This window comes from Pundamilia nyererei, unplaced genomic scaffold, assembly GCF_000239375.1.
Source record: "Pundamilia nyererei isolate P.nyererei 1_Seehausen unplaced genomic scaffold, PunNye1.0 scaffold00219, whole genome shotgun sequence".
In the NCBI taxonomy this organism is placed as follows: domain Eukaryota; kingdom Metazoa; phylum Chordata; class Actinopteri; order Cichliformes; family Cichlidae; genus Pundamilia; species Pundamilia nyererei.
This window is the reverse complement of record NW_005187620.1, coordinates 226,933-242,067: the sequence shown is the minus strand read 5'-3', so window position 1 is coordinate 242,067 and position 15,135 is coordinate 226,933. Positions and strand designations below refer to the sequence as shown.

Genomic DNA, 15,135 nt, shown 5'->3' with positions numbered 1-15,135 from the left:
GACTTATTGGTTGACCTGTGACGCAAACTTGCTGAACTGGCCCCTCAGTTTACATGTGAAGAAAAGCCGTTTCCTCAGTTGTTCCCATCCACCACCAGTTTGTTTAACAAAACCAACATATTTTATTCTACTGTATATAGTATTTAATTTTATTCTATTCTGTACAGTTGTGTACTGTATTTATTCTTATTATATTCTAATTTTGCTACATAACTTTTGCACTGTCCACTTCCTGCTGTGACAAAGCAAATTTCCCACGTGTGGGACTGATAAAGGTTATCTTATCTTATTAAGAAGGTGCTAGATTTTTAACCTTTCAGATTTTTTTGCTTCAGGCTGACCGCAGCCACTCCAGCTCTTTGTAGGAGCATGCATGTACTCCACTATCAACAAATTATGCTGTGTTGCTATATTGAAGATATTGGTACATAAAATAATTAAATTGGCTTGTGGACTAGTAAAAATTGGATCCACTGGCCCACTTGCCTAGTGGGGAATAATTATGATGATGAACACTGAAGTGCAAAAATTTCTCTAATCCATCTTAATTTATTACAATTTAATGTTTTTATATTTAAAAACTTGGAAAAAATAATGGTATAAAATTCAGTGTGTCATGTTATCAGCCCTTTTGTGCCATTACAGTCAGAACCACTCCACACCTCTTAGAGAGCAGCAGCCTAAGTAGCTACTGCCACATATATAACTGTAGGTTGTCTGAGTCATGCAGGCAGAAGAAAGCCCCTCTTCCCCTGCAGTCTGGGGAGAAAAGCCATATACATGCATGTGACTGTTTAGTCCACAGTGGCTTCTGGTGTCATGTCATCTATACCTGATTGTATTTTCATTTTTCACCCCATTTTTTTTATCATCTCATCAGTGTCCTGCCTGTAATTTTCTTTCTTTCATTCACCCACCGTAAATAGCAGGGCGGTGCTGCTTTCTGGGCTGGGTTTTTGGTTAACTGTTCCTATGCTCGGGATTAGAAATGTCTCATTATGAAAGTGGCTGAAACAGACGCGTCATCAGTGCCTTCCTGTAGCGCAGGAAGAATGACTCAGCATCCTTGTGATCTTAGCTTTGTGCGGCTGAAAATGCCGACAGCAGTGTTATTGATTAAGAAAACTCACTGAACCGCTCACACCTGATCCTTTAATGGTTTATCTCACACCATTCTGTCATCGCTGAAAGTATCCTCACTCCTCGTCCAAGCCGCACAGATTTCACAGCAATAAACTTCTTGATGTTATGACACACATTAGCTTTGTCTCCACTGAGATGAGCTTGGCTGTAGTGTGGAAGGCCCAGAGGGAGCTCGGCCGACTAATGGTTGCAGCAGATGCTTCTTATTATCCACAGCTTGTGCAACATTGACTTGGCATTTTCATTGTTTTTGACAACACCAATAAAAAGCATGATGTTGTTGGAGCAGAGGAGCGCAGGCTATAAAAGCCCAGTAGGTCTGATCTGCACTATATCCGAAAACTACCAGATTCTAACTATAGGGCTGCGAAGTACACTGATTAATTGGTCGGGTGCTAGAAAGCTTTGATCCATTTTAACTGCTTAGCATTAGAGCTTCTTTTTTTTTTTAAACATCTTTACATACCGTACGTGTGGGTCTGTGTGTTTGTCTGTCTGTGCATCATGGTCCCACCTCATTGTCTTCTCTAAACTGCTCTTCCCTCCCTCTGTTCAGATCGAGGCAGTGACACGGACCGTGTCCTGCCCGCCGACTGTCAGGCAGGTCAGAGACTCATGGAAATTCACTGTAAGTTCAACCCATGAACCCTGCTGCCTGCCTACCTGTTCACTTTCAATAACTGTATCTGATTTTTAGACCAAAAACAAGTGAAATATGTAAAACTTAGCATTACACTCACAGAAGTATCGCTTTACCCTTTTTAGAGTTAAACAAAAAGATCCAGATAACTCACTTTTTGACTAAAGACATTTGTGCTGTGACTTTTATTTGTAAATTTTTTGTATGTGAAAGAAGTTTTTGAACATTTCTTTTAAGACACTGGGTAAGCCTTGTGCCTTTAAGTGGCCGTATCCCATGGTAACCTTAGGAGAGCCTTTGTTATGAGACAAACTGTCAACTTCTGTCCGTTTAAACTCAGAGGAAATCTCAGGATTTTCTTCCCATTAACAACAATCATTACTCAGTGAGCAGTAAGTTAATGACTTATTTTTATTTTTTTTATGATTCTTCCCTGTCAGTGTCATTTTGCATCATCATCATCATCATCATCATCTGCTGAGTCATGTAATGGTCACCGGTGCCATGTTTTTGATTCATTATGCAGTTTTTGAGGGGGGTCTGTTGTGTTGTTCCTTTGTTTCTGTCACATATGATGGTGGAGCTCCCATAATGAGGTCAGCATATTTGTAAATGTAATCTGTGAGTCAGATGTTCAAGCTCCAGGCTGCTCTGAGCAGCTGATGTCAAAGGGTTTTCTAATCTATTATGAGCTGATGTCAGAGGAGGCGGAGCCTACAAGTTTTGTGCTCTCTTTTCGGAAGCCTGGTGAGGGGCAGTCAATCGGAAGTGGGGTCAGAGGGAGAGGGGGTGTTAAGGAGATGGGCGCTAAAATAAAAAAATTGCTGCAGTGGAGCCAAAAAGCAGAAATGAGCATCGTAGATTGCCATCGAGGGCACAGCATAGTAGATGAATGTAGACAAGAATTTGGACTGTTGAATAAAACAGTACTGCATGTGCTAGAACAGAAAGTGATTTTCAGACTCAAAACTCTGCACTACTGAATTTGGAAAACCTGTTGTGCTGTTAGGATTTTGTTCTTTTTCTTTCCTTCTCATTTATCCCATTTTATTCCAAATTAGATTTAAAAGATTTGTTCATTCTAAGCTTGGCCTAAAGAAAGAGTTGGCAAAAGCGGATAACAGAGATAACCCAATAAAGCCAGACTTCTTTGCTTTGTGCTATTTGTGTTCTCTATATTGTATAATATAGGGATGGATGCCATCTGAGGTAAAACGTTAACATTCGTTTGGAGTTGGTTTAACTTTTTTTTTGTCTTTATAGCTCAGTGATTTCTTTGGAAGAATTTTACATTGGTTAAAAGGGTTAATAATATATTAGCTGACTGAATCATTGTAGGGTAAGTCTCAAAAATAACCTTCACAGTATGTAATGTTTAGGCCCAGCACGTGTCAGCTTTGCGTAATACACAGTTATATATTTGAAAGGAATTACTTTAGCTGCTGTGTAAGGTCAGATGTGCAGTCACTGTCTGAAATTGTACCAAGAATTATGAGTAATCTGGTTTATGTTCACCTGAAGTAATTATTTTCAGCAAAGTGGAGCGTTCGAGCCTTGCAAGATTCTTAATTTTCTGTTGGAGGTACAAAGTTAAAAAGACAGATTACAAATTGTCTCTCTTAATGCTACAAACAAATAAAATTATGTGTAATACAAATGCTTTCAGTTGCAAGATTTGAAATAGGTTCCTTCAGCTTTTGGTGTAATTTAATTTAAAAATGCTTTTATTTTGTAGTATAATTTAATACTTTGCACTTTTTTTAATGTTGACTTTTTTACAGACTGCTTTCTTTCTTACTGTTGTTCAGAAATACCAAGTCTGTTTGGGTTGGTCTGGTCTTTGAATTGAGTTTGTATGATCATATTAAACTTAAAGGGTGTGCATGGCTGTGCGTGTTCATGGAAATGAACTTGCTTTTATTTACCCAACTTCACACAAATTTACGTGACTCTTGTGCAAAGACCTCAGGAGTGCCATAGTTTGCAGATATGCATGTTGCTGATTGCTGAGCTGTCATAACACAGAGGAGTGGCCGATTTGAATAAACTACTATATCAGCTCTGGGAGCAAAGATAACCAGCAGAGCCACTTTATATATGGTGAACTAGCCAGTGTCCGTTACTGTGCCAGGTTATGCTGGGGTGTAGGGCAGTAGGAGCAGTGTGTTACTCTGCTGCAGTCCCAAAAAAAGGTCACGTAAACCCCAAACCACATGCAAAGTTACCTTTGTCCCAATCACCTTTATGACCTGGTGGGTATTTGCAGTTTTAGCCTTCATTAAACATCAATCCCACAATATTTATTAATCCAAAGCCTCTTGATTTTACACACTAGACTGCTGGTTTAGGAGCTTCTTTTTCCTGTTTGCATTCGATTTATTGCAAACTTTATTTTTAAAAACTAAAAAAAAAAGAGATTTAAAATACTAAAAAAGACTGCTGGCTGTGTGTGTGTGTGCGTATGTAAACATACTGAGTTGCTCAACTCTAGGTCAAGATTATAAAAGTGATGTTGGTTCAGTGAAAATGAGCCCTTGGTTACTGAAAGCTAACCTGTCCCGTCAAAGTGCCAACTGTTAAAGGGTTTTAAATAATGCTTTAATTTTACTGAAATCAAATGGTAAAAATGTCTAACATTATACAGAATCTTTGCCAGTGTAATTTGTTAAGCAAGTGTATTAAGAATTCATTGTGGCAAGTTCCATATAATTCAAGTCTTACATGAAATTGTCTCAGTCTCCTTTCATGGACTTTTCTTCGCCTCCTCTAAATAGCGGTTTGAATGTGTTTCCCGTCTACTTAGGGCACCAAAAAGACGATGGTTAAAAAGGAGTCAAAGGAGAAAAGGGAGAGCAATGAAGAGAGCAAGGAGAACGTGAAGGCCAAGTCAGACGACTCGGGAGAGGAAAAGAACGGTGACGACGACTCCCAGAAGAACGGACCGAAGAAAAAAGGTGACCAATGATCAAACTGATTTAATCATTTGTCTGTAATTATAGTGCTTGCTAAAGAATCTGGTTTTGACATTAAAACGTTTGAAGGAAAAAGTCCACTCTGAGCTTTTGGGGCTCTCGCTTTTAAATAATTGGCTTCATTAGTATCTGGTGCTAAAGTTGGTGGTAAGGTTGATGAAATACAAATGAAAGGATTTCAGTTAAGCAGCTCTAAAAATGGCAGTAATGACTCCAGAACTGTGAACTAAAAGATGTTAGGATTGTGCTGCTGTTTTTTGTTGTTGTTTTTGCTCTTAAATGGCCAGTCAAAGGATCAGTAACCGGTACAGGGGTACACATTATGTGGTAGATGATTTTGTGCCTTTGCAAATACGCCGTACTCCCCGTGTAATATCAGAACAAAAGGCCACCTTTGCCTACGTTTATCAGTGTTTCAGATGCGTTCACTCCACGTGTAAAGGGTAAAGTGAGTGCAAGATAAGTTGGGTCTTTCATGGCTGCTTAAACAAAGCGTGTTTTAATTGTAATAACCACGTTAGTAGTGTGGGAGCAAATCTAAATAAGCAGAGTCAGTTACAGTACAAGGTTGTATCACTCGAAGTCAAATACAGGTTGCCTTTTAAATTCGTGCCCATAACTGATCATTTAGGAGAAGTTTGTGGTGGCTGGTTATAGTTTAGCAGTTTTGGCAGCAGTTAAAGGTTTAAACCGTGCCAGCCAGGCAGCCAGCGAGTGCTTTCTGACCTTCACAGCATAGCTGGCCCTCAGTGTGCATGGCTGAATTTGCTCTGTGTGTGTGGAGGAGGGGGGCGTTTCCTGGCTCTCATGTTTTCATCACCCCTCAAAAAACATACCGGCATACAAATGGTCTGGCACGAATTTTAGCACCGACCTGCCCGTTCGTTTTCTTTTCCTAACAATTCAGGCCAGTTGTTGTATTGATGAAGAGACTTAAACAATGAAGTTATTTATACACTGAATTGCAGTATTTAAGATCAGTGCATACAGTGCACATTTTTATGTACTCGTATCAATTTTAAAGCAGTTGGGTTTATAATAGTAAAACTTCTTGTTCCTGGAGATGCATTTGTCGGTTTTTGTATATGTGCTGTGGAGGTGATGAGTTTCATGTCTCTTCTCTGACTAAAATGTTAAAATGAAGAGAACTTGAACAACTCTGATCACAGTATTGAAGCAAATGAATCATGTTTTTTGTGCCCATCAAAAAGGTTTTGGCTTTCAGCCACAGGTAAATCACCAGGACTCTGAGTAAAACAGGCTCTGTTTTAAGTAGAGTTTAATTGGCTCTAGTTGTCCAGCAGGCTGCCTTGCAGAGCTGCAGTTTAAAAGGACAGCTGATTGTCACGGTGTGACGTGGACACATGGGTAAGGTTTTCAGATACCACAAGCAGGAGGGAGGGAGAAGGGAAATGACGGGTCTGGGCCTGCACGGAAGGCTGCAATTGCCACAAAATGTGGAATATAAGTAAATTTACAAGCTACCTTTTAAGCGAGATGCATAAGTAAACAAAGAACTGCTGTGAAGTACAAGCAACCAAGTATTTTAAGAACAAGAGGGTTGATGACCACATCTCCTACATTTGCAGGGACAGTCACTTCCCTTCTTTATTGCACGTGCTGTCTATCACAAACTTAACCACATGTCCACACAGCACCCTGACAACCAGCAGTCCTTTCAGATGGCAGCTCTGTGAGGCACCCTGCTGGACAGCCAGGGTACTGCAGGATACATTTACATCTATGAAAGTCCTGGAAGCGATTATCAGTTTTTCAGAATAAAAGTTGTATGTTTATCACATGCACATATCTAAAGGCTATTAGAATCAGCCAATCATCTAGCTTACAGATATACTGTTTCTAAACACAAAAAGCATGGTGGTGATTAAGATATTCATTTGGTAGATGTAAGAATGACTAAATAAAATAACATCATCTGAAACAGTCGGTGGATTTGTTCTTCCTTTTAACGGTGTTTCCTCTACATGTCATTTGAAAACAGGAAACAAGCAGAAGTGGGTTCCTCTGATGATCGAGGTGAAGTCAGAGGGGCCCAGGGAGCGCTCGGCCTCTAGGAACAACAGCAGACAGAATGAAAACCCGCGCCTGCCTCCCAACGCCAGGAACGACCTCAGAGGTTAGTCTGTGACGTCTTCACGTGGTAACAGGTTTATTTTGGGTGAGAGGTAGTAGGAAGTTGGCTCCACATGGCGGTCATCTCTGGTGCTTGCACATGATAGCACATCTGAATATGCGACTACTGGAAGTGGCTTTGATGCCGTGTCTTTAGATGTTGATAATACAGAGCTTATTATTACATTTAGCTGGTTAAGAAAGTGCACATGACTCAGCAGCAGGATGTGGAGAGGTGTGTGTGTGTGTGTGTGCGCGCGTGTGTGTGCGCGTGTGCATGCTCGACTGCTAATTTTATACTTCTGCTTTGATAGCTTCACTATTCAGCTGTGCACTTCACGTATTACTCCACTTGTGTTCAGGAAATGAAATCTACTCGCTGTTAGGAAGACGCTGTATCGTATTCAAATGTGTTTTATCACAATTTAGAAAACTAGTAAGAAAGAATTAGTTAGCCTCATTGGATATTTGTTCAGACCTACTTATCCAGTCTGGTTTAGTGTTTGCTGACAGGAATATGGTTGGCTTCCCTGCAGATTGGCATAGCCAAAAGTATGAGCGCGAGTGGCGTGACGACCACGATGAGGTTTCCAGCGTGAAGAGTGAGGGGGCGCCATTCCGCGGAGGATTCAGAGGTCGAGGACGTGGAAGAGGAAGAGGTCGGGGACGAGGCAGAGGTGCCGGGAGAGGTAGGTCTTACTCGTTTTAGACGACTCAAAAATATCAAAAGAACACTTTTTTTTTCACCGCTAGGCAGGTGTCCTCAAAATGTTTATAAGTAATATAATATGAACATCGCTTTTGTGTTTTGTTTTTTTTAACCACAGTAAGTTTTTTTTTTCTTCCTTTTAAGTTAAAAGGCTGACCAGACTGCACTGACAAATCAGCATCATGCAGGATACTTACACACGTTTCCTAATTTGAGGTCTGAATGCACTGAAGCAAGGTGGTAGCCAGATAATAGTGCAATAGCAGTGACACAGCAGAAGTCACATCTCAGCACAAAAGTAGCCTTGTAGTGTTTTCTCTGGAAATTCTAAGAAAAAGTGTAACATGATTTCTTAATGCTGGAGAAAACGAGCTGCACAGTATTGTCACATAATAAAGCGTTTCTTCCTTGGATGGCGTTTCCTGGTTGGAGCTTTTTAACCAGCAGCAGCAGAAACTTCCATCCATCATTTGTTCTTCCTGTCATATGGACCGCAGCTAGCAACGCTTGTTTGAATGTGGTTACATTAGAGCTGCACTGGCTGTACTCTGCTGTGTATTTTTTTAGCCCCAAGTGGCGAAACAGGTTTATTTTTCACTGTTGGCAGGAACTGTTTTCATGCATATTTATGCAGAGTATTGTGTGTGGAGATTGTTGAAGTAGGCCTCTTTTTAGATACTGAATCATCATCATTGGAGGCACACGAGTGTTCCTCGGTCTTGGACGTGCCATTGTGCACACCAGGGGACGTAAACGTGGGGTATCACTATATAACATTTTTATATCACTTAAGAATTTACAGCTATTATTGCAGACGCTGTGATATGGCAGAGCGCTTGGTATCACTATAAGAGATGTGCTGCAGAAGTGATGAGCTCTTCATGTCTCTTCTCTGACTAAACATCTGTGGAGAGAACTTTCACAACTCTGATCTCAGCACTGAAAGTAAAGCTGCCTGGGCTAAATCCTTTCAAAATTACTTTCACAGGAGACATCGCAGTTTTTAATTTTGTACCGTTTGGTTGGTGATGTCAGTGTTTTGAGTGCTTTGACAAACCCATTACCCACACAGCTTTTGTGGAAAGACTCCCCATGAACTTAAGTGAATTTGTCTTAATAGTATAGTTTGAGGGTTTTACTTCCAGTCCAGTCTTCTGTTCATCTCATGGAGTACAGCAACTTTCTCTTTATCAATGTTTCAAGGATTTAAGCTGGTGAATTGGATGAATTAAGTTGGTACAGGTAGACAGTGTCTTATCTAGTTTTGGTTGCTTTGGCTGCCACGGCTCTGAATCCGAGTGTTTGATGACCCTGATCTGGCCCCCACCAAGGCTAGAGTAAAAACAAAAAAGTGCAATAACAACCAGAGAGTGTTGGAATGAGGACTGGCCTTGGCTCCAGCAGGAGAAACTGGTTTCCCTGAAGGCTTGTTGGTTTTGGCCAGAGTCTCCCTCCCACTTCCCTGTTGTTTTCACTCTCTTCATACATACATTTTTCCTTATTCCTACCCCCCCCCACCTCTCTCTTCATGTACTCATTTTCCTCCTTTTATCCTAAACCCTCCTTCCCAGAAGCACCGGCTACTCATAAACTTTATAACGGTGCCCAAAAATGTGAGTGAAGCAATTTTATTTCCACTTTTCTCCCTTTTTTCCAACTTTTTTTGAGGTTGTTGACTTTGAGCAGCGCTGAAGAGACTTTCAGTTAATGCTCAGCACATGAACTTTGTCTTTGTGTATTTACTCAGCCCTCAAGTGGGTGCCCTCCTACATATGCCAATACACATACACACAGTGTAATTGTATTTTAAGAGGCTCACTGCTCCTTCACTTCTGCATTCTTTATAATTTACATCTTAACCCATTTTTTTTCTTGGCTGTGCCTTGAATAGCTTTTGAGTTAAACAGCAGTTAAACTTGAGACTTATTCTCATTAATCTGCTCGTACTTACTGATTGTCAGTCTGCTGTTTTTCATTCTTGTGTAACCTTCGATAATTCTCACTCCTAACTATAACTAGCAGCGTAAGTGACAATATGGTACAAAAGAGATGCAATAAATGGAACATTTAAAAACTATTCTTAGGGGATTTTTAATAGAAATGGTGAAACACAACAAAATTAACAGTACTTGAATAAGAATGAATGCTTTGGGGGTGAGTGTCAGTATAAGAGTCTTCTCTCAGGTCTTCAATGTGAGAGCCATCAGATAGCATCGATCTGAGAACAAAGATGCACCTCCCAATCAATTTTTCTGCCTACTAATAGCAAGTGGAAGAATTTTAATCTTTTGATTGGCTGGTTTTGCAAGAAATGAATAGTAAAGGGTAAAAACGATGTGAGCACTGATAGCTGAGAAGGTTCACAACGCAGAGAGCATCTGCTGTTCCCGTGCACAGTCTTTCACACGAGTAATGTATGCACGCCGTGCTGCACGCTTTCTGTCTAACCGACTGCTCCTCTCCCTTCAAGGCCACTACGACTATCACTACAGCTACAAGTCCTACGACGTAAAAGACGGACCCTACGGACAGAAGTTCAGCAACTCTGTGACCTACTATTACGACAACATGAGCAGCAATGACCTTTACTCTGTCGATCAGGATCTGCTGAAGGACTACATCAAGCGGCAAATGTGAGTTTAGCTTTTCTGTCACAGGAATAGGTCGATGTCGGGGGGTAAACTCGTATTTATTGGGTTGCGTTCAGACATTATGTGCAGATGTGCTGCAGAAGTGATGAGCTCTTCATGTCTCTTCTCTGACTAAATGACTGTGGAGAGAACTTTTCACAACTCTGATCTCAGCATTGAAGCATAATGAGATGAAGTGATTGGCTTTTGCAAAGATGGCAGACCTTAAGGTTGCATGATGTCACATCTTGACGTCATGGCTTGGCTTTTCTTCCTCCTAAGATTAGAGCTGCTTAATTTGGGGAATTGCTGCAAATAATGTCAGTTGAATGGGTTCTACTGGTACAAACTGTTATTAGACATTTGTGGTGTGGCGCTGGAGATGGAGCTAAACATCATCGGTGCTTGACACTAGCAGCTTGAGCCTCTACACTTGAATCTGGTTGGTGGCCGAGTTGCACTGTGATTTGCTTGATAAGGACACATGGAGAAAAAAACCCCCCAGTATTTCTGGTTCTGCAACATCAGCTTTGATCATTTGCGTTCATCTTTCAGCACTTTGCAGTTGCATCTCACTCTCCAGATTCTGAGTAGTGTGACCTCATTTGTCTGGCACCAGATTTAAACGGCTATTGTTCCGCCTCATCGTGTCATATTCTGGATTTTGTTTTAGGCAAATTATCTGTGTGACACGGACACACACAATGAATCAAACTATGATGGATCAAAAAGAAACTGGTTTCATCACATCTTTGTTCCCATTACAGTCAACTGCTTTAAACCAGAGCTGTTAAACTGATTGAAGTTGATCAGCACCTTAGGGCCCAGTTTGATCTTACGAGGTTCAGATCTCAACTGATGTCTAGAAATCCTTCAAAGTTTTCATACGTTTACACTCCTGTGTTGTAAGACTGTTATCCCCACAGCAGGACTAGCAGTGCATTTCACTGATGAAATTGGAGTCATTTTCACTCTTTGGAAAGTCACACATTTAGTTGATTTTGGACTCTTTCGGAAAGCCACATTTGGCCCCCGGTCTGCATGCTTAACAGTCTTGTTGTCGATAAGTGGTTACGTTTACTTCACTTATACGAATAAAGTATCTCTTTTCAACATTACTGAAGCTGTTCAGATTATACCTGACATAGTCCAGTAAAGCACCTGCTGCTGGAGATGCTGTGTGTGTCGAAACAATACATTTTTGGCCAACTTACTCAGGCTCTGAAACCTTGTTAAATCCTCTGTTTTTAGTTTGGAAGATATGTGATGACTGTTGACATCTAGACAATGTTACATAACCAGTCGTAACAAAAATAAGTTTTCACTCAGTCTTTCCCTCTGATTTTTTTCTTTTCTCACTTTACTTCCCTCTGATGTCAAAGACTAGGCATGAAATACCAGCATCTGCTGACCACTTTTCTCCCTGTGTTTTTTTTTTTCCCTTCCAGTGAGTACTACTTCAGCCTAGACAACCTGGAGAGAGACTTTTTCTTGCGGAGGAAGATGGATCAGGAGGGTTTCCTGCCCATCGGACTCATCGCCAGTTTTCACAGAGTTCAGGCCCTCACTACCGACGTCAACATCATTCTGGATGTAAGCGCGTTTCTTTGACTGGTTGAATGATGTCAGTCAGTGAAGACATTTAAAAATTCATGTTAAACGCAGTCAGAACTGGTCTGAAAGCGGCTGTAGGACAGAAAACAAGCAATTAAATTGCATAAAAAATAATGTGAAGCAGCGTTCAAGTTAAAATGCACTAAAGGAAAAAAACCTTTGGGGACTGTGTTTTCCAGAAGCTTCTGTAGTTCATTATGTGAAACAATTTTCTGTCCAGAAGTAGCTCGAGGGTACCAAACAACAAATATTTGGCAGGTCATTTTTGGGTTTTTGTACAACTTCAAAAAATGAATAAATACATTAAAAAAATGATGCAGCTCTCATTAGTGACCTTTAGATTTGCTACTGGGATATTTTCACCTTTGGACAGAGTCAGTCTGGGTAGTTTTCCCATTTCTTGTCAATACATGAATGGTCGCAAATTTCTACTAATCACCTGGCTAACCGGTCCCTCATCTGTCCCGTCAGGCGTTGAAGGACAGTAAGGAAGTGGAAATTATCGACATGAAGATCCGTCGGAAGGTGGACCCGGAGAAGTGGCCGCTGCCGGGCCTGAATATGCCAAACATGCCGCACACGCATACGGACTTCTCCCAGCTCATCAACTGCCCCGAGTTTGTTCCAAGACAGATGGCTGAGGAGCCCAGAGGTAAGCACTCTGACCTGAAGCTGCACATTTTGTAATGTTTAGCATTTAACTGACCCTCAATTCTGCATCACACTTGAAACGTGCATTTCCCTCATTTACATGAAGAAAGTGAGAATTTTAAGATAAGTAATCCTTGCTTGGTGATCAAAGTTAGTGTTGACTGTAATCTTCTTTCTGCTGCAGGTCTGCCCAGGGCCTCCACACCAATGCAACAACAGACCAAGGCTGAACCGGATGTCTCAAACCTCAAGACCATGCCCAAGGGCCTCTCAGCTAGTCTCCCTGACCTGGACTCAGAGTCCTGGATCGAGGTTAAGAAGAGACCCAGACCTTCCCCGGCCAGACCCAAGGTCTGCTCAGAAAAGGTGAAATTCAGAGCAAAACACAAACAAGATGTTGAATTAAAAACGTTTTAAGAAGGAAGTGATCATGTGTGGTTGTTAGTCATTATATTAGAGGTTCATTTTGTCTATCATATCACTTTTGCTTCACAGCAGCAGGCACTGCAGTTTATTTTATTCTTTTAACTGCAGCATATATTTTTGCATGACCCCATTGCATCACTTTCCTTTTGTTTTAGTCTTTTCACATCATTCTTTAATCAAACCTCGCTTTCCGTACCCTCCTCCTCCTCCACCACCTCCTTCCTTTATTTCCCCTTGTTTGATCGGTTGACTGATGAAGTCCTCCTCATTACACCATCAGCAGCAGAAGGAAAAGGATGAGTCTATTCGCTCCCCGGTGCCCCAGCCCGGCTCCTCACCTTCCGCTGCTACCTCAGGAAATAAGGTGAGGAAGGAAATGTGTGTTATATAATGTGTTTGTGCTATTTTATTTAGAGTCTTGTTGAGATTGAGACTGTAGCTTCATCTTTCTGCAACTCTGTGATTTTTAAATCTGCACCTTTTTTAATCTTTATCAGTTTTTCAGTTAACTTACATAATCAGCTAACGTTTGAATATTTTGTGCTTTGTTTTGTCACTCAGGACGGAGCCGAGCAGGACGAACCCGAGGAGCTCGACTTCATGTTCGACGAGGAGATGGAGCAGATGGACGGACGCCGCAACACCTTTACCGACTGGTCCGACGAGGAAACGGACGGTGAGATTGACGACCACGACGTCAACAAGATCCTGATCGTGACGCAGACGCCGCCCTACCTGAGGAAGCACCCGGGTGGTGACCGCACGGGCCACCACACATCGCGCGCCAAGTTGACCAGCGAGCTGGCCAAGGTGATCAACGACGGGCTCTTCTACTACGAGCAGGACCTGTGGGACGATACGTACGAGCCCGAATACGCCACCATCAAGGTGAGGATGTTCTGCTTGATTCTGCACTTAATCTGGTGGGTTATGAGACGACGACGTCCTGATGTAGAAGTCGGACAGCGTCCAGGTTGTGTCGCTGCCATGTCAGACACGTTTCCACCTGAAGCCTGGTGATGAGTAGATCCTTCAGCTGTTTCTGGATATGGAAACAAAACAAAAAAACCCAACAGAGTTTTTTGTTGTTTTTGTGTTTTTTGTTGTTGTGGCTGCCCATTGTTGCATTGTTGAACTCTTTGTGGCGACCTTCACGTACTCGCCCGTACAAATCCTGTGTCGTGTGGAACAGAGTGTTGCTGTTTATAAATAAACCCCACACGCAAGGCCTCGGCCTGAGGGCTCGAGCTGATGGGCTGCAGGGGAGCTAAAGATGGAAGGTCAGAGATCTGAGGATGCTCGGAGGGATAGAGCCAGTGTGAGTCGCGCTTGATGATCTTGGCAGGGAGGATGATTTGTCGCTGTTTGGTTTTGGTGGCGTTTTTAAATTAGCTTTGTTGTAGAAGGAACAAGAAAACATGCTTTACGGATGTATTCATGTGCAGAAACTTCAGGGTACTTGTGTTGATGTGAACCTGCTGGCTGCTGCGCTCGTGTCAGAGCAGTCAGATGCCAGATATGAGGGCGAAGAGAGTGTTTCTAGCAGCTATTTTTTGCAGCTGTATCTCGCTCTCCAGACTGCTGAAGATAAGGTCTGTTAATAATCGGTTTTGTCCAGAATGTAAGAGACATTTCCTGTGGTGTTTTGGAGTTTACAGGGAAATAATGTGAAAATGACTTGATGTGCTTTTTTTTTTCTGGACGATTGAAGTTGGCTTTAAACTTTTATATTTTAATTAATTTGTGACGTTTTCGTATCACGGTTCCCAGAAAAAGACATTTTGTCACGCCTCGTGCATTAACATGTGATTTTTTTCTCATTTTTACAGCAAGAGGTGGAGAACTTCAAGAAGGTCCACCTGATCAGCCGTGAACAGTTTGACTGCTTGACCCCGGAGCCGCCTGTCGACCCCAACCAGGAAGTCCCACCAGGCCCCCCACGACCCCAGCAGAGTAAGGACTCAAAAACACAGCCAAATATACAACGCTTTTGTGTTTTTAAATAATTATCACACCCAAATCTGGGGATTCTGAGGGAAATCTATGCTGTATACATGTCACAAACTCTAGAGACCTCTCTAGAAGGAAAACTACACATCTGGAAAATACCATGACAGGCCTGTTCACTGCTGTTGAATTCTCCTTTGCATTTCTGGCTACCTTTTCAATGCAGTTTTTGAATTTATCATTGAAAATAATAATCATCGTCTTAGTACA

The 15,135-nt window shown here is 41.7% G+C and overlaps 1 protein-coding gene across 8 annotated transcripts in view; it reads left to right on the top strand.

Annotated features, from left to right (window-relative positions):
• Positions 1-15,135, top strand: part of larp1 (La ribonucleoprotein 1, translational regulator) — a 48,989-nt gene that overhangs the window by 26,165 nt on the left and 7,689 nt on the right. Inside the window, exons 4-14 of one of the 8 annotated variants that reach the window (XM_013914716.1) lie at positions 1,700-1,771; positions 4,587-4,737; positions 6,758-6,892; positions 7,425-7,577; positions 10,068-10,230; positions 11,676-11,820; positions 12,313-12,493; positions 12,677-12,843; positions 13,202-13,282; positions 13,480-13,806; positions 14,748-14,871. In XM_013914716.1, coding sequence (XP_013770170.1) covers positions 1,700-1,771; positions 4,587-4,737; positions 6,758-6,892; positions 7,425-7,577; positions 10,068-10,230; positions 11,676-11,820; positions 12,313-12,493; positions 12,677-12,843; positions 13,202-13,282; positions 13,480-13,806; positions 14,748-14,871 — 1,699 coding nt within the window. Of the gene's footprint in view, positions 1-1,699; positions 1,772-2,099; positions 2,176-4,586; positions 4,738-6,757; positions 6,893-7,424; positions 7,578-10,067; positions 10,231-11,675; positions 11,821-12,312; positions 12,494-12,676; positions 12,859-13,177; positions 13,283-13,479; positions 13,807-14,747; positions 14,872-15,135 lie in introns of those variants that run through there. The other 7 variants (XM_005748305.2, XM_013914713.1, XM_013914715.1 and 4 more) reach the window with 7 other exon arrangements.